General features: G+C 42.8%; 1 protein-coding gene across 8 annotated transcripts in view; it reads right to left on the bottom strand.

Moving 5' to 3' along the window:
- Window positions 1–24,997, bottom strand: part of MTUS2 (microtubule associated scaffold protein 2) — a 496,165-nt gene that overhangs the window by 139,013 nt on the left and 332,155 nt on the right. For all 8 annotated transcript variants that reach the window (XR_009559713.1, XM_060287790.1, XM_060287789.1 and 5 more), the window contains one exon: window positions 22,488–22,649. Coding sequence is in view for 7 of the 8 variants with exons in the window: in XM_060287790.1 (XP_060143773.1) it covers window positions 22,488–22,649 (162 nt within the window). In the remaining variant the exon portion in view is untranslated. The remainder of the gene's footprint in view (window positions 1–22,487; window positions 22,650–24,997) is intronic.

The raw sequence follows: 24,997 nt of genomic DNA, 5'->3' as shown, positions 1-24,997 counted from the left end.
TTCTGGAGGTTCTGGTGGAGAATCCGCTTCCAGCCTTCCTTGGCTGTGGTCCTTCCTCCACCTTCAAGGCACTTCACTCCGGGCTCTGCTTCCATCATTACACCTCCTTCTCCTCCACCTCCTCCCTCCTTCCTCTTATAAGGACCTTGTGATTACACTGGCTCTATCTGGATCACTCAGCACACTGTCCCCATCTCAAGAGCCTTAACTTAATTGCATCAGCAAAGTCCCTGTGGCCTTGCAACGTAACATTCATAGGTTCCAGTGACTAGTACATGGATGTATTTGGGGGCCCTTATTCAGCCTATCACACCTTCTCTGTCTACCTGAATGAAAAAATGAAGAAACTCTTTTTGCTCACCAAAAAGGTACTCAGTACTTGGCCTATATTAGCACCCTGAATCCCTGTCACTCATTTATGAAGCTTTTCCTAATTTCATCAACTCCTCTTGAATAGCAGTCTTTCCTTAGAGCCCATTCAGCTTTCCCTGTTTTCTTTCACCCAGCGTAGACTGTATGCCTCTAGTGGATGGATGTCTCTTATCTGGCCTGACCAGCTTCTATTTACTGAACCCATTGCTGACCTTTGAGGAACCAACTCTTCCCTGCTCTTGGTCCATGTGGTTGGGTGGGGCTGACCTGCCTGGATCTGGAGGTGGGCATGTGACCTAGGCCTGGCCAATCAGAGCTCTGCATCACGCCAGTGTGACAGAGCATCTTGGCTTAGAAATAAAAAGATCCAACCTGGGATAATGAGAACCCTACCTTGAGAACTTTGCTGGAATTACTAGAAAAGAATTCTTTTTCTGATAGATACCTAGGCTGGTGGGATGTAAATCCGAACTGCCTTTGACCAATAGAAAAGAATTCTTTTTCTGATAGATACCTAGGCTGGTGGGACGTAAATCTGAACTGCCTTTGACCATCTCTGACCAAAGGGGAGAGCCTTTGTGAACAAGAAGCTAACCAAGGGGAAAGAAGGGGCAGGAGTTGGAAAACATTGATGATGACCTGGTTTAAGTACCGTGTACAGCCTCACCTTACACTAGCATCATCTCCTGAACTTATCAGTTATATGAGCCAAAATCTCTCTGATCTTTTGCTTTCTTTTTTGCTAAGGCAGTTTGAATTGGGTTTCTGTAACTTGCAACCAAACAAGACCTGAATTACAGGATGCCAGCCAGTGGAAATAGCTCCTTAATGAATACATATACACACTCATCTCTCATGGGGCTGTATATCGGCCAAAACTACTCCTTGTGTACCTTACACAGGCTGAGATGCAGAGCTATATAAACGAATGTGTATATACAAGATCCAGAGCCCTATCATTGGGGTGGAAGGAAGAAGGCGGCAGGTGGGGAAAGAAATGCCAGCCTCACTCTGGTCTCAGACAAGAAGTCATAGAGTTTCATTTGAAACATGGTCACAGATGGTAGTCAGCCATTTCCAGACGATCCCTACACAGTCAAATGGCCCTAAAGCGTTTCACCATAAATAGAGCAGCAGAACGCCACCCTAAGGCCTAAGCTGGAAGGTGCTCCCTGGCAAAGTGTACAGAGCTCCTTGGAAGAGGGAAGAATAGCGTGCAAGCTCAGCTTCTCATGCGGACAAGGTCTTCCACGGTGATCTGAGTGACCCTGACAAGTGTTTGTGTTTTATTCCAAGACCCACCTTGTGTTTTATTACAACCTGTTCATCACGATGCTTAAGGCCAAGCCCACCTGTGTGGGACCCGTGAGAATGTGACTAAAGTTGCCCAATCAAGAGCGATGGATGAGCACGAGGCTGTCCTCTTAAAACAATATGATGGGCTTCCCTGGTGGCGCAGTGGTTGGGAGTCCGCCTGCCGATGCAGGGGACGTGGGTTCGTGCCCCGGTCCGGGAGGATCCCACATGCCACGGAGCGGCTGGGCCCATGAGCCATGGCCGCTGAGCCTGCGCGTCCGGAGCCTGTGCTCCGCAACGGGAGAGGCCACAGCAGTGAGAGGCCCGCGTACCACAAAAAAAAAAAAAAAAAAAAAAAAAAATGACGACAAGTGTCAATGGCTAAGTCAGGATCCTCACTGAGCACATCAAAATGGAAAGAAAAATTCAATTTAAGGTAACGGTTAGAAGAATGCTATATACTTTTTTTTACAATATGCACATCAAAAAAAAAATCAAAGGGAATTTGCAGAGGCTCTTAACCTCACCCACAATAGGCCACAAATCCCTGCAAATCAATCTTGGTAGAAGTAACAAAAGATAAGAAAAAAAGGATAAAGAAATATGCACAGTAACTGACTTTATCCCCCAACCGTCTAACCTTCTCACTCCATCCACCTGTGAAAGCACAGGTAACAGGGCTAATTCTTCCCCCAGCCCTACAGACCCCACCCAAACAACATGAAAAGCCATGTTAGGAAGATGAAGGGGAGCAAGAAGAAAAAAGAAAGGTCAGCGTGGCAACAACGAGTGCTATGAGCATCAGGAAGGGAATTGGAGGAGGTGATTAGGAAAAAATGAACTATGTCATCAGGAAGTAGGGATTCTGATGTCACTTATGAGACAAACAGAATGAGGGAACATTTCAAGGGAAGATTTATAGGGGTTGAATAGGATGAAGAAAGGAAATGTTATCTAGATACGAATACATCAAATAAAAGAGGAACCTGGATGAGGTATAAATGAGAGACAGAGTGCGTAAGAGAGGATTCAGGAGGGCTTGCAGGGATAAAAGGAGGAAACAGGTTTTAGCTGCTTTTAAAAAAAATCAACAGGAATATCTGATGTTGGTGGAGAATGGAGTTAATGAGGGAACAATCTGAATACACTCGAGAAAATGCTGGATTTAACCTGTTTAAGGTTCATTCCATGTCAACTCCATTTATTGCACGCACGAGGGCAGACCTTGTAGCTGGAAATTTAAAGTAAAATAAAGGAGGTCTCTGTCCTCAAATAGAGACCTACAAAAAAATCAGACTCACAACAGAGACCTAATTACTTCCTGGGATAAAAGCAGGGATGATTTAATTCTGAAGATTGTTATGAAAAGGTAAGGATAAGAGAATGAAGAAGTGGGTTTGGGGGGAAAATATTATATCTGTTTAAAAGCTTTGTAAGCCCCCCAAGTATATTCTTATTCATTCATTATTAAGCACCAAGGAGGCGCCAAGCACTGTCCCAGTGGAAGAGAAGGTGAGAGCTGTCACGGAAGTCACATCTCAAGGAGTGTGTTTATTAACACAAGCATTTATAAACGCCAGGCAGCACCCCGCAGTTGCTTCTAGGTATATCACCTCCCTTTAACCCTCTCTCATCGCTGTTGGTATTATTATTGGTATTATTACTTTGTAAATGAAGAAACTGAAGGTGTGGAGGTAGTGACATGTCCCCGTTTACTAGGTGGCTGAGCAAGATCTAAGCTTGCGCCTTCCTGCCCTCACTTTAGCTCGCATTTCACTGCCCCACAGAGGCCTCGGTGAGTCCTGAACGTAATGAGCCCTACTGCCTGCCTGCAGTACGCAACGCAATGAATCCAGGTGAGTCTGACTCCACAGGAAGGTTTAAAGGGAAGCAGGAGGGTGTATGGGGGAGAATGCTCGGAGCAGAGAGCGGGGATGGAGCAGGGGAACATAGACGCTGAAGGTCTTCTGTTTGGGGGTGTGACCAGGAGACCAGGGAATGCTCAAGCCATTTGTTCTCTAAAGCTGGAGGCCAATAAATCCCAGCATTCTTTCCATCCCTGGCCCCAACGTTCCTCTCTTTCACTCAGTCTGCACTGTGTGGAACGACTTACTCCTTTGGTAAATAACCTCCCTCTCCCACTTCCATGCTTCATATTTCAGAGCAAAGGTTCTCAAATGGTCCCCATCCTGCTCATTAAACTTATCTTTGAGTCAGGAGATTTCTTTCAAACGATCCAACACCGCAGCAGAACCTGAAGCCCCCAGGCTCGCGTAAAACTCCCTTCCCCCTGAGGTTCCAAACTTCTGGCTCATGTGTCGTAACACTGCTCCCTGCTGTCACCTCCATTATAGTCACCATCCCTCACTTACCCTTAGGCATGGTCTTCCTCTTACCCCAGGTCCTGCCATCATCCGGGTAAACGTCGATGACCCCTGCATAACTCATCTGACATCCCAGCCTTTCAGTACTTAGACATCTGCTACTCTTGCCGGGCACCTTTAATCGGGACACCTGGGTATCACCCTGGACCGTGTCATCACCTAGAACTTCACCTCTGAAAATCACACACCACACCTTCTGAGCACAACCTTGTATCCTCCAGCTGTGTTACTGCCACTCCATCAGTTCATGAATCTAAACAACAAATCCCTTCACCCTGAACTGCCAGGCTCCTCCTGTCTTTGCCTCCTTTCTTATCCAACCTGAAGTTGCCCCCAGTGTCCTTCACCTCTACTATCCTCTTGTCTGCACTCTTGCTCTAATATCACAGAGGCAGCAGAACCACTTGGTCACAACCGTCTGCAGAATCCAACCCTCCCTTAACCCAGCTGTCGCCCTCCCCTAGTCCAGCTGAGCACACGCCACCACAGATGGAGGTGCCAAGTTTACAGTCGGTAGCCATAACTGCGGCCACAACCCAGTCCAGCAATTCTCCTGTTGTTTTCTTTTCATCTTTTGCATTCTTTTTTTAACCTATTTTTTTTAAATCATAGTTCTACACCTGTACCTTTCTAAAAGATTATTCCACATGGCAAAACAAAAAAGAGCAGTATCTTGTCCCACCCTCCATATGCCCAATTCATAATCATCACTTTCAACTTTTTAAGCTGTTTTTCCTAGTATTTATCTCCATACATGTAAGTAACATGTCTATACTGCTAGTTTTTTTAAAATAAGTTTATTTTATTTATTTATTTTTGGCTGCACTGGGTCTTCGTTGCTGCGTGAGGGCTTTCTCTAGTTGTGGCAAGTGGGGGCTACTCTTCGTTGCAGTGCGTGGGCTTCTCGTTGCGGTGGCTTCTCTTGTTATGGAGCACAGGCTCTAGGCATGTGGGCTTCAGTAGTTGCAGCACGCGGGCTCTAGAGCGCAGGCTTAGTAGTTGTGGTGCACGGGCCCAGCTGCTCCACAGCATGTGGGATCTTCCCACGCCAGGGATCAAACCCGTGTTCCCTGCACTGGCAGGTGGATTATTAACCACTGTGCCACCAGGGATGTCCCATATACTACTAGTTCTTGATACTTACATTTTAGACATTTTAATAGCTCTCTACTACCGAAAATGACAAATTTTCTCTCTATAGGCTCTCTATAGGCACTACCTCCCTCTTCAATACAGCTGTACGATAATTTTTGTTTAAGTCAAAATTCATTGTTCATTTTGTTACAATTACATAAATATTATTCACAACTGAGCAATTTCCTTACTTGTATGACTTTTTGTTTTCCCTGGATTTAACAGGAGCCTTGGTTGTTGTTTGTTTAGATTGTTTATATCTATGCATTTTGCTAATTCTCCCCAGAGCTCTTTATCAGTCACAACTCTCCTCTCACAATTATGTAAAAGGTTTCATTTTTGTTTCCCTGGAGGCTTCAATTCTCCATTTTCTTCTGGACTCATAACTTCTTGCACTGTTGCACAGCTGTCATCCCAGAATCTCCCTTCGTCATCATTCCGCGTAATACCTTTGTCTCTTTCCCATACTGGATCCCTTTTTTCTGGACCTCTCATGTATTCCTTTTTCTTGGTCTGCTTCCTTATTTCGGTAGAGTACCTTTTTTTTTTTGAGTTTCCAGAGAAATGTACATGAGAAATAAATTATTTCACATCTTCCATGGCCGAAAATTTCTTCTTACAGTTGACTGGCTTCACACAGAATTCCGACGTGGCAATCATTTTCCCCCAGAACTGTGAAGGCATTTCTCTTTTAGCTTCCAGGTTTGCTACTGGAAAGTCTGATGCCACTCTAAATTTTAATCTTTTGTATGTGATCTGTTTACTCTCTTGGCACCTCTTTTTTCCCCAGTGTTGTGAAATTTCGCGATGTGCCTCGTGTGCGTCTTTTTTCATTCATTATGCTGGGCATTTGGCAGGCTTTTCTAGTCCTACAGTTCTGGGAAATTTTCTTGAAAGGTTGCTTTGCTAATTTCCTCCCCTCTGATTTCTCTGTTTTGTTTTTATGGAACGCCTATTATTGTGTGTATATTTATATATACAACCTATATATAAATATCTCTTTTTGGATCTCTCCTGGTGCAGATGACACTCAGTACTCCCAACAATGAACTCTGTCACCTAACGAAACTTCCTCTCAGTCCTATTTTCTCTGTCCCGGTAGATGTGTCTTTTGCCTGAGCCAGTAATGTTGATCGCATCCTTATCCCCTCCCTCATTCTTACTTCTTATATGCAATAAGATGCCAAATCCTATGAAACATACATCTTGTATCTCTCTTAAATTTAGTCCACCTCTTTTTTTCGTAGTCACTGCAACTCCTTAATTCAGATCACTGTCACTTCTCTTGCAGAACTGCACACCACCTCCTACCTTCTCTTCTCTCCAGTGAACTCTGCTCCAACTCATCCTCCAGACCTCAACCTAGAGGTCTCTGGATACTGCTAATATGCTCTGTGGCTACAAGCTTATTGCACTATAGGTTGAAAGCCCTTCACCTGTCCGTGTTCCCCATTAGACAATGCATCACATGAAAATCGCCCACTCAGTAAATATTTGTAAATAAATAGAGCTGGTTATCATTACTAACTAATCATGTTCTTCCTTTGTGGAAAATGAAGTCAACCTTGAGATTAGGTAAATTCCTGATATTCTGAAACCTCTTGTTATTTTCTTTCTCTTTTTCATTTCTTCTGCAGTACCTCTCTCTCCCCACCTAATAAACAGGCACATCCTAAGTGAGTAATGAGAAATCCCCTTACACACTCTTAGAAGAAAAATAAGTAAAGCTCTGCATATGATGGATCTGTGGGTGGAAAATAATCCAGTTCTGGGGAATCAAGACACTGCGTGATCCATTAGGCACTGAGAAAATGTGAATAAGTAAGTCGTGGTGCAAAAAGTACTTTGTATTTTTGAAACTACCCAAATAGATACTGGGGCTTTATGCACTGTGGCAGTTTTAGTTAGGTAAGCCCAAATGAAAGAAATGGACTGGGATTATTTGTCTCATTCCATCCAATAATTTACTTTCACATTAATTCAAGAACACAATAAAATTGTGCTTTTCACAGCTAACGTTTTCCCCATATAAATATGGTCTACTTAGTATTAAATGAGTGCCCACACGTTAGTTCCCTGTAGTTTTATTCCAAAGGCTGCATCATCCCTTTCTTATTTTCTGAACTATTCATTCCTTGAAAAATCCAAAGCATTCCCTTATTCATTTGTTCATCATGTATTTATTGGGTGGGTCTACCGTACTTGATGGGGTGTTAGCTGTTGGAGAGTCCAAGGTGAAAGACAAAATCCTTACGTCCAGAAATTCACTAACTAGTGGGACATGTAAGTAGTGACAAGATGATGCATCAGGTGCCAGCCCAGTGGTCTGGCTAAAGATTTCTCAGGGAGCTCAGAGGAAGAGTCAGGTAGGGCCTCACCGAAGAACGTTATGTTTGAGCTGAGGTGTCAACTATGAAGGACAATCACCACGAAGGACAGGACACAACAGGCGTGGGACCATGTGCAAAGGTACAGCACGTTCAGGGGCAGCAGGGTGGGGTATGAGACGTGAGGGTTTGCTCGAGTCCCACCTTCCTGGTCTCTAGCCCTCTACGATCTCCAGCTGCACCAGGCAAATATTAAAAATGCTTAGCATAATGCCAGGCACCTACAAACACGGTACTTATTAACAATATTAACTTAATTGTTATGTTTGTTTAGAACCTATGGATTATAAGTGCAGTGCCAGTGTATTAAATCATTTCTGAATCAGGGTGACAAGAATTACACATTCTTCTTTTTCCAATAAGGAATTGAAGATTAGAGAAGTCAGGTAACTGAATTAAAGTCACCCAGCTGTTGCTGGGTCTAACTTCAAAGCTCACTCCCTGTTTCCTCTGCCATCCGAAGTCTGTGTGGTAGAAACTCTCAATTAACAGTGGCTTACTAGTAAAGTTATTCCACTCATTGGAACAAAAATCATGTGGAGACAGAAATATGTCCAAGGTATCTTTGTTTTTTTAAACCTAAAAAGATGTAGCCAATGAATAAGAAAAGGGTCCCGTAACCTTGCTGTTATATTTTCCCAGGTCAAGGGCACAGAAGCACTGCAGGCTGGCAGCCCAAGCAGGTGGGTTCTCTGCTGGGTGATGTTGGTCACAGCAGCTGTGTGAAGAGGCCCGTCACTGTCAGGGCTACAGAAAGGGCACCGGCACCGGGTGCAAGTGCGGGCTCTGCAGCTGGATGCCGGGGCTTACACCCAACCCGTAAATCTCCTCGTTTTGTTATCCTGGGAAAACTACTTGATCTCTCTAATCCACAGTTTCCTAATCTATAAAATAGTCTTAAGAATAGTACCTACACATCATAAGGTTTTTAAGTGAGGATGAAATGAAAAGGTGGGTATGACTAAGCATACAGTAAGTACTCAATAAATGCTGACCATTATTATTATTACAGTTGCTCATCAATGAACCATCACATCTGTTTGTCCTGTTTAATATTTATCCCATTGTCCCAGCTCGGATACACAGCATGGTACTGTCACATCACTTAAAGCTGCATATACTTAATGAGTGAGGCATTCGGCTTTCATTCATTCCCCATCTACCTGCCATGTGGACTGTTCAACAATCAGAGCTACTGCTAGGCTGGGGGACTCTGTATTTCAGGGTCCTGCGTCTGGTGGTCGTGTGCAGGCTTCTCATTTTCAGCATGGGCTTTAGACTCCTAGCAGTGAGGCTGCTTTGGGGCCCAAAGCGGTTCTCCACACAAATATGCTGATTGATGGATTGAAGACGGACAATATGAAGACTCTGCAATGTCCAAGAAACGTGTTATTCTTTGCCACTTATCTTAGAAAACGGATGGCTGGCATTTGTCTCTTTCTTATTATATTTGCATTTATTCTAGCTCCCCCCATCCCTGCTCGAAGACAGTAATTAGTATTTGGTATTTCATCAGTGTAAGGTAGCTAGTAAAACATATAAATCTGGAATGAATTGGAAAGTTTTAAACACTGACATGTAATTAAAAGTTCCATGATCCTCAGGCTAAGAGATGGGGCTACACCATGGTAGCACTTTGCATAACAATGCATTTATAGTACAGGAGGCAGAGTTCTGAAGCATATAAATGTCAGAAATCACAATGGAAAACCGGCTCTCCAGGACCATTTGCATTAATTACTTCTGGACCAGCTCCCATAGCTCTTCGAGGCTGACAAGCAGAGTGGGCAAAAATACCAGGCGTGTAACCTCTGAGATGCAATGCATGCGTACACTCTTAAGTGAGAGCTAGGGTTTTGCGCCTTTACCTTGGAGGGACCACCACACAATAAAAGGTTTCACATCAGCCTGCAGGGGGCCTAACAGCAAGGAGGGTCACGGCATTTTATGAATTCTCTCTGGTACAGTGAGCGCGTCCCCCAGTGCTTCCCAAAATATTATCCATGCCGCTGTTTCCATGGAAGAATTTGAAAGGCAAAGCAGAGAAAGGGAAATGTATCCCGTCCCTTACTTGGATCCTCCTGTGGCATTTCATGATAATTGTTAAACAGCCCTCTAGGCCACTAAACTGGCAATAGAGGAGGAGGGTGTCAGAGCTTTAAACTCAAGTGTCCACACACACACACACAAAATCAAACTGTCCCAAAGAACTGCTTAAAGGGCAATGTTTGTGTAATGATTAAGGCCAGGGTGGACTCACCAGGAAAATCAGACACTGATGAAGCAGCTGTAAATTTTCTGTACATTTTTTTCACGCTGTCTGTCTTTTTACCACTTCACAGCTTGCAAGTTTCTCCATAAAAGGGACGGAAGGGGAAAGGAGGGTGTTTATTTTAAAATTAATAAGGAGTCTAGTTTTTAGCAGTCCTAGCCCAAGATTTTAAGGCGAGGGAAGCTTGGGAACCTCTAAGATTTACAAAGAGGGAATCCATGTGTTCACCTGCACGAAATGCCGTTCCCCACCAGTGGTGCCTGGCAACTTCGACTGACCCGTTAGGTCTCTGCCTGCGCAGTTTTTCACTACAGTAGGTCTGTATGATACGCCTCCACTGTGCACTCAAGCATAACTGTAATTAAGTAATTACGTGTGTAAATACAAGTTTTATGTTCCTCTCTCCTGTTACACCATGGGCTCTGTAGCAACAGAGACTGTTTCTGTCTCATTCATCATGATTTCCCCAAGCATCCAGCACGGAGCTCAACTCAAAGAAGGTGCCCTGTAACGTCCGTGGAATGAACAGATGCCCGTCACTCCCCGGGGTGACTGAGCTGGACCCTGGGGTCACAGCGTGTGACTCACAGCGCCTCCTGGCCGCTGCGAGGAACCTCCCCACTGTTGGCCAGAAAGAACAGCAAACAGGCCTTCCAGGACACCCACGAATGCCACCCTCTGAACGATGAAATGGACAGTCACTCCATCCATCATCCCGCCATATTTTCCTGTCTCTATGACCTCATGCAAAGGAATGGGTCTCAAATGTATCGATTTTTCTCCCACAAAAGTTCTTTCTAACACTTCTACTCTCCTCTATCCCCAACCCATTGCAGGTTCCCCTTTGGCTTCACAATGACAAATGGGCTAAAGTTGGGCTAGCCACGGGGACCCAGCCTCAGGGAGAACACAGCCAACACCAAGTGATAACACCATCTGCACTGAAAAGCCCAGCACAGCCTAACTGCTTTGAACTTGCCTCCTTCAGGTCCCACTCCCGGGTCAACGCGGGCTTCCACATCGTGAGGTGCCGTGATCCCCTCACTGTCAGAGAAATGATAGGCTCTTAGAGCTGTTTATGTTAAAAGAGCATATGCGATGGCAAGGAGAACCTCTCAATCCATCCAGACCCAAGATTCCAGTGGCACAGTGATCCCTTTACCTGTCCTGTCCTTTCCTAGAGCAGAATATTTTATTTCAGCAAGCTCTTACTCAATCTCTTCATTGAAGATGTGCCCGGAGAGGGGAGATGATGCTTGGCCAAACTGAAGAGAGGCAGGGGAGAACGTGCTAGAGCAGCTGTTTCCGGAAGCCTGCACCTTAAAGTGCTCGGGAAACACATTCTGATGGTGTTGACAAGCTACTTGTCTTTTTAAATTATAGTATGCCCAGAAATACCTAAACGTGTGGAATTTAATGCAGAAATAATAATCCCCTGTTCAAGAAGTAAAATTAAGTTTTATGATACAAGTGGAGTTTCCGTAGCCCATAAAATAACAGCCTCATTATTTCCAGAGAATATTTTCCTTAGGGCGAGAGGAACCCAAACAATAAGACATCAGCTGTTCATCTGCTATATAACCATGGGAAATCCTTCTACAGCTTAGTCTGAATAAAGGAATTTTATTTTCTGTTATACATCATGTCAGCATGACAGTACCAGAAGGCATACTGACCTAGAAGTAGTCTATCACCAGATCAATACTTCAACTGAAAATATTTTCCCTTTTGCTACAACAACTGAAAACCAGTTGGAAAAGTCAATCGGTAAAGCCTGATTATTTGTGTAAAATTATACGGATCAAAACCCTGGTGAAATTTTGTATTTGACATACGAACAACAGAACAACTTTTCATGACAATTCTGAGAAAAAGAGTCACCAAAAGACCCAGGTTACGTTTCTAGAATTCTTCCCTTTACACAGCCACAGAGAGGATGTTCAGTACTTTTTTTTTTAACCATTAGCACTAAATCCACAGCAGTTTCCTTTGTCGTCACACTGATGTCAAGAAGGCAATGGGGCTTCCCTGGTGGCGCAGTGGTTGAGAGTCCGCCTGCCGATGCAGGGGACACGGGTTCATGCCCCGGTCCGGGAAGATCCCACATGCCACGGAGCGGCTGGGCCCGTGAGCCATGGCCGCTGAGCCTGCGCGTCCGGAGCCTGTGCTCCGCAACGGGAGAGGCCGCAACAGTGAGAGGCCCGCGTACCACACACACAAAAAAAGAAGGCAATGAAAAGAAAAATAATAATAAATAAATAAATAAAGGGAATTCCCTGGCAGTACAGTAGTTAGGACTCCGCGCTTCCACTGCAGGGGGCATGGGTTCAATCCCTGGTCGGTCGGGGAACTAAAATCCCACAAGCCGAGGGGTGTGGCCAAATAAATAAATAAATGAGAAGGCAATGATCATTATTAACTTACAGGAAGATGATATTATAGGAGTGGATCATGCTTAGCACAGTGCATTAGTTCTCAACCTGTGTCTGGAAACCTGGGGAAAGAGGGGCATGGACAGAATACAGAATTATTATAGGGGTTCTGGGCGCTGTACGTGCAGTAACTAGCATTGTCCCAGAAAGAGGATTCAACCTCTAACCTCTAACTATCAATGATAGTTATTTCAACAAAATGTAATTAACTGGCCTCCATCTGTGTAGGAATCTGTAAGTGGCACAGCACAAAGGTTAGGTATATACCTTTTAAAGTCAGACAGATCTAGGTTGATTTCACGTTCTGCTGCATAGAAGCTGTATGACCGTGGGTGGGAGGGGGGTTTACTTAATTTCTCTAAACCCCAGTTTCCCCTAGAGCTAAATTAGGTAGAATATAGAAATCCCCAAGCATACTGCATGGTACACAGAGAATGCTCAGTAAACATACCTTTGAAAAGAAGAAAAGAAAAAAGGAAAAGACCTGAACAAAATAGTTTTGTTATTTATATTCCTGATATCTAAAACATTTAAGCATCCTTCCAATTATCCAACATAGAATATTACACTTAAGACAAATTAATATTGACTTATTTGCCATCATAAACTGAACTAAGACAACTCTTACTTTAGAGGGACAGCTGAGAACACATGCCAATCATTTCCTTCTAAGGGTCCTCTAAACTCTCGATTATAGAGTTAAATTTCATAAAGGATGTACTCCTAGATTATACTTTAGCTCCAGTAAAACATCTCTCCAAACAACTCATTTAATATTGTTTCCTTGATTTAGTTGATTTACGGCTATAAGAAACAGCTACGGTCAAAATATGTCTGCGTTATTTGTAAAGCCATATTTCAACGTGACTCCATATTTCTGCCTTTAGGAATCCATCATAAAAACAGCCTGCATTGCTCAAGCCCTGCCCATTCCCAGGAAGGGCTTGTTTTCCTGACTGGCCTTTGGCCAGCTCCTGGGAGCTGAGCTTCTGGCATGTTCTGACTGAGGAAAGCGTTCTGCCTACCTGAGGTCTTGGGTCACATGGTACCAGTTTGCCTAGACAGTCCAGCAGGTGCTATATGCCAATGTAACTGACCCATAATAAAAACCCTGGACAACCAGACTCAGGTGATGTGCTGTTGCATAGTGCTGCTGAAGGAATTAAGCACACCTGTATGACTCCACTGGGAGGGGACCCTTGGGACCTGGTGTCTGGTTTTCTCTGAACTTCGCCCCGTGAGCTTTCTTCCTTTGACTTTTTACTCTGGATTCTTCCACTTTCACAAACTGTAATGATGAATATAACAACTTCTGAGTCCTGTGAGCACTTCTAGGGAAATCATCAAGCCTGAGGGTAGTCTGGACAACCCCAGCAAAATATGTTTTTGCAAAATAAGCTTATTGCAATTCCTTGCTTTGTGGTAATGAAACACTGAAAACAACCTAAATGCTGAACAAGGGATAAAGAGTCCTACAAATTGGGGTAAATCAATATGAAGTTCTTACGACAGGACTAAAAGTTAAATTTTCACATGTTTATCATGACATTGGAAAATGCTTAGGATATAATGTTAAGTGAAAAAGCAAGATACAGAAGTATCTATAAAGCATCAGCTCAATTATGGGGAAAAAATCCATACCTGTTTAGAAAAAAGAGTGAAAGGAAATATGCCAATATGTATTATTGGCAGCTATTCATGGACTGAGATTATGAGATATTTTATTGTTTCATTTTTTTCTATATTCTTCATGCATTTTTCTGGGAGCAAATTATTATCCCATTTTTTACTGAGTTGTTTTTATGTATTTCATTGTAAAAACTGAAACATTTGGAAAAATTCTAACTATAGAAGGAATACAAAACTTAAAAATGCAAGTTCTTTTTCCTAATCACAATTTTTCTCCAATTGGACACCACACTGATAATAGCTATTAACTATTTTTTTTTATTTATTTATTTATTTATTTTTGGCTGCATTGGGTCTTTGTTGCTGTGTGTGGGCTTTCTCTAGTTGTGGCGAGTGGGGGTTGCTTAGCAGTTGTGGCACACGGGCTGAACTGCTCTGCAGCATGTGGGATCTTCCCGGGCCAGGGCTCGAACCCGTGTCTCCCGCATTGGCAGGCAGATTCTTAACCACTGCGCCACCAGGGAAGTCCCGCTATTAACTATTTAAATGATACTTTCCACCTTTTTTCTATAAATATACAAAAAGGTATACGTTAAAAAAAGATTTATTTTCATTTCGGGTTTTGAAAAAATGAGATCATGTTCTGTAGCTTTTCTTGCTTTAACAATATATTATGGACAGTTTCTGAATAATTCCTATCGATCTAGCTCAATCTTTTCAATAACTAAATAAGCGTCTATTGAATGGATACATATTGTAACCTATTTAAATATGTCCATATTGATGGATATTTAGATTGTTTCTAATTGTTTAGTACTATAATCAGTGTTGCAGAGAATGTTCCTATACATATATCATTGCTGCTTGAGCAAGTATTTTTGTAAAAGAGAGTCCCAGATGTAGAAATACTGGATTACACGGTAAAGATAGTTACATTTTCATAGATATTAACAAACTGACCTCCAAAAGACTGTCCCAATTTACATTCCCACTAATGCTACAAGAGTGTTTTTTTGCCATGTTCTTACCAACACCGGCATGTAATAAACCTTTTTATTTTTTCTAATCCAATATGAAAAAGATGGTATCTTATTAAAAAAAACTGAACGTGTCTAGTCATTAGTGAATTCGAACATCTCTTCATGTTTATGGCCACTGACCTCTTTGTACTTGTATTGTATAAGTCACCCATTCATATATTTTACCTACTTTTCAAATGAAATTGTACTTTTTCTATTGATTTTCATAATAACACTTTGTTGAAGCATTTTCATTCAGTTTACCATCCTTCTTACCTCTAGGATGTCCTTTATTGCAGACAATTTAAAATTTGTATGTAGTTAAATCTATCATTTTTTAAAGGTTTCCAGGTTTCACATCATGTTTAGAAAGGCCTTCCCTATTCCAAAATTTTAAAATTTTATCCAATTATTTTCCTATCAGAAAAGATATGTTTAAACCATACAATTAAAATTATTGTCCATTATGTTGTTCAATAGGATTTTTTTTAATTCACAGAGTTAAAATTTTACATATTTGTGCTTAAAAAATAAGTTTCTCTCTTCTGATAAAGTGGCGCACTCTTTTTTTTTTCCCCCGATTGTGTTTCTTCTTTTGTCCTTGCAGTCAGGAAGCTCTGAGCCCAGTTTTATCAGGCTCTTCTCTTTTTTATTATTTGGATTTTTATCCTTGTATCTCTGTTATTCTGTGCCCTTTACTACATGCTGCCTTGTATCTTTTCTGAAATCAGAAAGTGAAAACATAACGCATAAATTAGAAAATGATTAAACATAATAAATAGAAAGTGATTAAATAATTTTAAAAGCCTATTATATTTAATTTAAACATCTTCAGGTCATTTGTTTCTTAATCCATCTTACTATGAATTCCTGGCAGCCAGCTGATCGGATTATAGATCTCTTGCTCTCACTCTAATTATCAGTGTACAAATCTGTTTACCTTATTTTGAGCCCCTCAAGGTTAAGGACTGTTCTAGTTATTCTTGAATCTTGATTCTGGAATCACCAAGGGACAGAAGCAAAGCATCACAGTTTAGAAATGTTTCCAACAGCATGCCCTTAAAACAAGGGTTGGTGTTACCTAAGTAATTAAAATAACCCGAACACCTCACAGTCCCAGGAAATACAATTATTTGGAATTTAACTGTAATTTGCACGCCTGCCTTCTGCTTTTTAATTAGCTTGATGACAGAACAAGGTGATGTGAAAGTTGATTTGGTAGCAGGAACTAGATTTTATTTAAATGAAAAATTCATAGCAGTGGAACAAATGCAAACCTAAAATCCGGTAATAAAATTTATCTTTTAACCACAATTTTATACTTGTTGTTAAATTAGGTGTTGGAGTGGGATGCAAGTTAGAAGAGAACATCCTGAAATCTCTCAAGGGAGACTTCTGCTTCATTTTCCCAATCCGTGCCTTCCCCTGATGACTGCATGTCACAGGGGTCACAGCCATAGTCTACACAGCGGCTGGCCTGGGGTCCTCCGTCTAGTAAAGGGTGGTGCTTAATCCTCGTTCTAAAACACCCTTGGGGCATCCTTGGCAGTCCAATGCCTTCCAATGCAGGGGGTACAGGTTCAATCCCCGGTCAGAGGGCTAAGATCCCACATGTCTCACGGCCAAAAAACCAAAACATAGAAAACAGAAGCAATATTGTAACAAATTCAATAAAGGCTTTAAAAATGGTCCACATCCAAAAAATAAATCTTAAAAAAAACAAACACCCTAGCACCTCCTCCTTATGTCAATAATGGGAAAATATCTAAGAAGCTTTATGTCTTTGGAAAAATCGAACACAGAGCCTTAGGGCGTCATTGAAATAGGCTTCCGAGCAGACCTTGACTAAGGCTCGGGAGCTCTGTCCACTGCCTGTCTCACCCAGTCCTCCAGAGTCTGGGGCTACCCCCTCTGCCCCCCACTCCCACCCCTGCGGACCCTGGAGAAGGAGGCTGCAAGTAACAGAGCAAGGCTGGCAGAGCTCACAGTTACAGAGAGGAAAAACTGGGGGAGAGAGAGAAGGGAAAGAGAGATGTGACTGGGGGCAGCTGCCAGCTGCTTCTACCGGACGAGGCCTGTGGAATTTGCCATCAGAGCCTAAGAAGCTGACCTCGGGGCAGCTGCATAAGGGATGTGAAACAGGTGGGAGTCCCCGAGCATCTGCTCGAGCCTGTTCTAGGACACGGGGAAAGGCAGGACTCTCACTTGTCCTCAGGAACTGGTCTATTGCTTCATTATGTAACAACCTGCCCAAGTCACAAGTACTTTCTGAGCACTCGGCGTGGAAACTGGTAACATCATGGTAACATCATGGTGACCCTTTCTCTGCTGGGAACATCCCTTACCCCCCATGAACGCACAATCCCTCCTCACACAGTATCATTCCTTCCCCTCTCTTCCTTCTGGTTAAACACCTACTTTTCATGGCATCACCAACCGAATTCTAACCAAGACGTCTCAAGGAGAGCCTGGCCTGAGGCAAGGAATCCTGTGTACCATTTCTGTTTACCACCATCCCCAGTTCACACATGTGAAATCTAATGGTAATGGGGGACCACAGATGGAATTCTTGTACTCCACAGCGGGATACTTATATTATTGTGGAAAAAGCACAGGACACATACACAACCTATGTGATTTCCTGACGCCACCACATGACTTGGGGCAAGTCCTTTCACCTCTGAATCTTGATTTCCCATCTGCAAACTAATACTTTCCTTGTCCACCACTCTAGGTTTTTGTGAGGACCAAATCATATTTAGCACATTAAAGTGTTTTATGAAGTAATACAAAGTGGAAGAGAATTCTTGTTATCAAGATCACATGGCTTTCCAAAATCCGCTACAGAGCAGAAGTATTTGAAAAAATAATGAAATTTTTATGGTCTTAAACACTGTTGCTGCCTTGCCCTCTATTCTTCGCACCTGAAATACCTTATTTCCATTTAGCTCTACCTCCACTAAAACAGCTAAAACAGCCACTCTCTCTGCACAGTTTTCAATGGAACACTTTAAACATGTACTGAAGCAGAGAGACTAGTCTAGTTAACTATGTACTCTATCACCCAACTTCAACAACAAGCAATACCCATGTTTCATCTTCTGTAACATGTTGACTCCACGTGCCACCATCCTGGGTTATTCTGAAGCAAATCCCAGAAAGCGTATCACTTCATATTTGTGCGTTTCTAAAAGACGGCTTTTTAAGAAAACATACCCACAGGGAGGGATAAATGAGGAGTTCGGGATTAGCACACACACACTACTATATATAAAACAGACAACCAACAAGGACCTGCTGTATAGCACAGGGAACTCTACTCAGTATTTTGTAATAACCTCTAAAGGAAAAGAATCTGAAAAAGAATAGAATATGTGTATATGTACAAATGAATCACTTTGCTGTACACCTGAAATTAACACAACATTGTAAAGCAACTATACTTCGATTACACAGAAACAAAAACATAACCACAAATACTACCATCATACTCAGAATAGCAATAATAGTTTCTTAATGTCATCTAAGAGCCAATGTTGGTTCACATTTCCTCAGTTATCTTTAAACAAAATTTTTTTTGGTGTGTTTGTTTGAATTGGGATACAAAACAAGATCCGTACTTTGCAACTGGATGATAAGTCTAAGTTTTTTATAATCTACAGGTTCTCCCTCTATGTCCTTTGTCCCCCTCCCAGAATGTTTGTTTATCTGCCCTTTTTTTTTTTTCAATTTTTGTTGTTATTTCTACTGTTGAGTAAGTTGGATGGTTTGTTTTATAGAGTTTTTCAGTCTGGTTGGTTGATTTTATTCCCATGGTGTTATTTAATATGCTTCTTTGTCCTTTCTACTTCTAGTAAATTAGTAAATCTAAAGGCTAGGGCGGATTCATTTTTCCCCCGAGACTAACTCACATGTAATGTTGTAGATCAGTATTAGTTCGTAACGTCTGGTTTTCCCTTTCCATTGATGATCATTGCCTTTACCTACTGATTCACTAAAGCTTTGAAAAGATGATATTCTATCATACCTTATTTATTAACTAGAATGCTTTTAAACACTAAAAGAGAACTTTCCCCTCACCAACTATTTGGTTATCATGAGATACAGACTGAATAGGAGAAGTGGCTTAAATATTTTATTCTTTTCTTTCTTTACCAAATTTCAAAAAACGTTTCTTAGCATCAACCAAAGTGACTAGTTTTTATCTTATTTTGTATCATTATGACCTCATGGATACACATATATTTTGATTTGATGAATATTATTCTACTGCAATTATGAATCTTATTGATATTCAATCTCTTCCTTCCTTCCTTCCTTCCTTCCTCCCTCTCCCTCCCTCCCTCCCTCCCTCTCCCCTCCCTCCCTCCCTCTCCCCTCCCTCTCCCCTCCCTCCCTCTCCCCTCCCTCCCTCCCTCCCTCTCCCCTCCCTCCCTCCCTCTCCCCTCCCTCCCTCCCTCTCCCCTCCCTCCCTCCCTCTCCCCTCTCTCCCTCCCTCCCTCCCTCCCCCCTCCCTCTCTCTCTTTCTTTCTTCCAGTAGGAGCTTATTCAGTCTGACTCTGGAGTTGATAGAATCCTAGTAGTCTTTGAATTCCTCTTGGCTGTCTGTTCCGGGGTCTACAGTTCCTGCCCTAGACCTGGAACCAGCCATTTCTTCAAAGACCCTTATCTCCTGTTAATGCAAAATGTATTGAGAGATCACAGTCTGGGCACTGGGGGTACGCTATGCTATTGGTCTAGTCACTGTTTATAACTTTTCAGTGGACAGAGCTGGCAATACTTTTTTTTTTTTGCGGTACACGGGCCTCTCACTGTTGTGGCCTCTCCCGTTGCGGAGTACAGGCTCCGGATGCGCAGGCCCAGTGGCCATGGCTCAGGGGCCCAGCCGCTCCGCGGCATGTGGGATCTTCCCGGACCGGGGCCCGAACCCGTGTCCCCTGCATCGGCAGGCAGACTCCCAACCACTGCGCCACCAGGGAAGCCCGGCAATACTGTTTAATGATAAATTTCAGATAAGTTCATACTTTATCCCATTATGCCCATATCCTATTTTTCCCATAATACACACATTCAGAATAACAGCAGATTTGGAATCACAATAGCCACGCTACCACCAATAATGTAATTACTAAAAACAGTTTAAGATTTTTTTTTGCAATTCTTTTTGAACATAGAGTACATGCTATTAGGGTGGAACAACCAAATTACTCTTTTAAAGTCACTTGGAATAAGTCTTCTTATTCCATGGATGTATGACAATCCATTCAGCTGGTCCCCTGTGGATGGACAGCTGAGTCGTTTCAGTATTTTGCCATTTCAAATAGCACTGCAATGAATCACTTAGTGCATTCTGCTTTTGCCAGTCTACCTTTGGGAAAGATTTCTGGAGGTGGGACTGCTAAGTCAAAGAAAAAATGCACATGTGATTTTATTATTAGATATTGCCCATTTCCTTTCATAGGAGTTGAGCTATTTTATATTCCAGCCAGTACACGTACGAGAATGCCTCTTTTCCTGCAGATTCACGACAGTGTATGTTTTCAAACATCTGGATGTTTGCCCATCTCACAGGTAAGATACTATAGTCTATTGTAGCTTTACTTTATGTTTTTCTTATTATGAGCAATGCTGATTCTCTTCATATGGCTAGGAGCTATGTGCAGTTCTTTTTCTAAGAACTGTGTTCAAATTCCTAGTCCATTTTTCTGTAACAGTGGTTTCACAAGTGTGATCTCTAGACCAGCAGGATATGCAGCGCCACCTGGGAATCATTAGAAACGCAAATTCTCAGGCCCCACCTCAGACCTACTAATGAGATGCTAGGATGAGGCCCAGTAATCAGTGTTTTAACAACCACTTCAGGTGATTCTGATGCACTAAAATTTGACAAACACTGGTCTATACGATTGATTCAACAACTGTATTTTAACTCAGTGCAGGCTTGTCTCGTTATTTTCTATTTAAACCAAGGCCAAACCGTTAAACTGGAACCAAGAGTCAAAGGCCGTGTGACATTCATTCATTGATTCGTTGATGTATCCAACCATTAACAAGTAGATGCTAAGTAGCCACTGCGTGTCAGTCACTGGGGACACTGCAGCAGCGGGGATACTGTGCTCAATAAAATGGACAAGTCACTGTCCCCAGGAGCTTCTCCTCCACTGAGGAAGGGCAAAACCAAACAAGTCAATTTAAGTCTTACCAAAGGGGATTACAAGGTGGTACTCCATTGAAGGGCAAGTGGTCAGGGAAATGCAAATTTAAAATAACACTTCCACCAAATGGACGAAAAATTTTTAAAATGCTATCTATTCTTAGCAGGGATATGGGTGGAAAGGTGAAGCACGGCAGCCTCTTTGAAAAGGAATCTAATCATATCTATTAATGCATCAAACACAGCCATCCCACTGCCGGGGACCAATCCTGTAGAAAGAATGCCACCAAGGACACGTACTGCAGCATTGTTTATAGCAGCAAACACCAGTTTACAAAGTGAATGTCCACCAGTGGGGGAATGGTTCAATAGATCATGGTATATCCACACCAGGCAGCCATTGAAAAATGAGCCATACACTGACCTGAGGGCAGCTCTATGACATACTTTGAGTAAGGAAAGTAACATGTAGAAAACTGGGTACAATCCAATCTTACTTTTAGGAACTCACGCAAGCCCATCTGCGTGTGTACGTATATGCACTGGTACATGAGTACAAGAGCACAGAAGAATAACCTGGAGCAATGAATAGCCACAGGGGTGAGCCATCTACCGTGGATTCAGGCTCAACATCCAAGCTTCCTTCCTCTTAGTGTGTCTTCCTACAGCGTGGAAGATGGAAAGCTAAGCCACATGCCGCGTGCTTGGACATCCCGCGGGCAAACGTGTACGCTTGCGATCTGGGAGGAGAAGGCGGGGCAGGGGCCGCACCGGGCTGCTGGCCAGCACCTTCGTTTGTCACACCTTTGCGTCAGCTGAATTCCCTGTGTCCCTCACTAGCTTCCTGGGTGTGGAGGCGCAGGGCTCGGGGCACTGGCTTTGTGGGTGTGGATAGAGCAGGCACGGTGTGAGCTCGGGAGCAAGGCTTTCTGCGGTAGCCGCTGATCCCTGCATCCCAGCATGGGTGGTGCGGGCCTGGGACCAGCAGGGGGATGGAGCCCCTGAATCCCTGTAGAGGCAGCAGTTGCCCCCAGGGATCAGGGACCCACTCCCGGGGGCACAGTCTGCAGCTCACTCCTACTGGCCTTCCAGTGATTTCATCAGCGCCTGCTTCCCTGAACCAAATTTGCCTAAAACAGCTTGATCCTTTTTTCTTTGCAATGAAAACTGTGTGGTCTGATGGGCTACCAGTCACAGAGAGGAGTGAGAGGGAGTTGTGAGAATTTAAACACAGGAATATATGAAAGTGCCTTGAAAATTGTGGTAGTGTTATTATTATTAATTTTAAATGCCATCTGAAACTCATCTGTCATCCCATCTAGACAACTGATTTACCCAAGGACTTTCAAAAGACTTTAATGCAGAAGAGGCTCTCCACTGCGGAGCTTCTCCACAGCGCAAGTCTTACCCGCCGGTGTGGTCGTGGATTTTGGCGCTGGAAGCAAACTCCTGCGAGGTGTTGTCACACTGGAGGATGCTGGAGGGGCCGCCCGGGCAGCCCCTTTGGGTGTGTCTTTGGAAGGCAGAGCTGCCTTCAGAGCCGGCTGGTCTTCAGTCCCAAAGGCTGAACCTGTGGAAGCATACAAGTTCATGAAAAATGGATGGACCCCCTTGCCGTGTGCCACTGTCGACCATCCTACCGCTGCCACCTGCTTTAGAACCTGACCCGACTCCTAGTGAGTGGCCCTGAAAAGCATTTCTCTGGGACCAGATGTGGAAAAGAGCTCCCTTTAGCCACCGCAGGGAAGTCTGTCATCCAAATCCCCACGCCAGGGGCTCCACCAAGGCCACGAGCAGCCTCACTTCTCTGAAGATTTTACACATGTGCTCACGCACACACAATCTGCTTGTGTGGATGTGGAGCTGCAGACACACACGGTAAGCATTTATTTTGTGACTCACACGGGATGAGCAACAGTGAGAAACAGTGTGAGTGACCCAGGGGAGACGAGAGTAAGAACGCACATGTGCACCACTGGTCCAGGAAGTGTATTCGGCGCTCCCTGAAACCCAGCTGATTTTACCTTGAGAAGAAGAGGCTTGGGATGAAGGTAGATGGGTGAGAATACGGAGACAGAGAATCCCTTTGAAACTCACGAAGCTTTTTGTCTGAAAAGCTGAGGCCTCATCAAACTAAGAGGACCTTGCATTAGAGTCCAGTTTACTGCGAAGGCAGATATTTATTCATCATTTCGGTTTCCTATTCAACACAGAACAGGCTCTGCGTCTATAGGACAGCTTGTTTACAATGGACTGCTCTGAAGATAGGGCATCCTGGGATTTGTGTCAGATTTAAATGCCCGGAATGGCCGTGGTCTAATTTTTTCCTCTATATCTTTTCAAACCTATTATGGTTTATACATTTGTAATCTCTTAAAGACAATGACACCACCATCTATTCCTATTAAAGGATAAATCTTCTAAATGTACCTCTGGGTACAGCTGCAAGGACTAATCTACTAAATTAAACAGAGAGCCTGAATATACTGAGATTACCGCTTGTTGGGGATAAAACTATCCAGTTAGGAACATGACCATCTACTGTGGAAAACAGGCAATGACAGGTGGAAGAAGTATACAGAATTTTAGTGAAAGATTAAATTGTTTTGTTTTCATCATTTTAAAAGGATAGTCATAACATTCTATTTAGATAGGGCCTGCATCAAAATGATAACATTATTAAGTGGCTTTAGTGTTAAAATACTCAGGAGTTTTATTCAACCCCTTAGAGTAAGAGATGGCTGCTCTCCTCCCTCTGAAAGTCTGTTTAAAATGGGTAAGATCTGTTTGGTTTCTAAAGAAAAGTGTATTTAGGAAGGAAAACTAAAGAACGTGTGATTTCCTAACAGAGAACCTATGCCCTATAGTTCTTTGAAGGTCCCGTGCAAGGTTTTAAATAGTTTTAAACAGGGCTAGGAGAATGCATTTGCTCCACACAAACAGAATAAAAATGATGAAACTCCGCTGAAAGGATGTACACTGTATCCTGAATTTCAGATTAAAAAGCAAGCACAGGACAGCCACATGCAGAAAAATGAAACGACTGCTATCTCACACAGTGCACAGAAATTAACTCAAAATGGATTAGAGACTTGAATGTAAGACCAGAAACCATAAAACTCCTAGAAGAAAACATAGGCAGTACACTCTTTGACATTGGTCTTAGCAATATCTTTCTAGATGTGTCTCTTCAGGCAAAGGAAGCAAAAGCAAACATGAACAAAAACTATATATAGAAAACTATATATAGTTTTCTATATATAGAAAAAAAACTATATATAGTTTTCTATATATAGAAAACTAAAAAGCTTCTGTATAGCAAAGGAAACCATCGACAAAATCAGGGGACAACCTGGCAAATGCAAGGAGATATTTGCAAATAATATATCTGATAATGGGTTAACATCCAAAATATATAAAGAACTCACACAACTTAACAACAACCCAAACAACCATATTAAAGAAAGGGCAGAGGAGCTGAATTTTTCCAAATAAGACATACAGATGGCCAACAGGCACATGAAAAGATGTCCAACATCACTAAATTATTAGGGAAATGCAAATTAAAACCACGAGACATCACCTCACAACTGTCAGAATGGCTGTTATCAATAAGACAAGAGGTAACAAGTGTTGGGGAGAAAGTGGAGAAAAGGGGGCCGTCAGGCACCATTGGTGGGAGTGGAAATCGAGGCAGCTACTATGGAAGATAGTATGGAGGTTCCTCAAAAAATTAATGATAGAACTACCATTTGATCCAGCAACTCCACTTCTGGGTATTTGTCCAAAGAAAACAAAAACACTAATCCAAAAAGATACCTGCACCCCCGTGTTCACTGCAGCACTATTCACAATAACCAAGACATGGAAACAACCTAAATGCCCATCAGTGGATGAATGGACAAAGAAGATGTGCTA

The sequence above is a fragment of the Globicephala melas genome, chromosome 18 (genome assembly GCF_963455315.2).
Source record: "Globicephala melas chromosome 18, mGloMel1.2, whole genome shotgun sequence".
Lineage (NCBI taxonomy): Eukaryota > Metazoa > Chordata > Mammalia > Artiodactyla > Delphinidae > Globicephala > Globicephala melas.
This window is presented reverse-complemented; position numbering and strand designations above follow the sequence as displayed.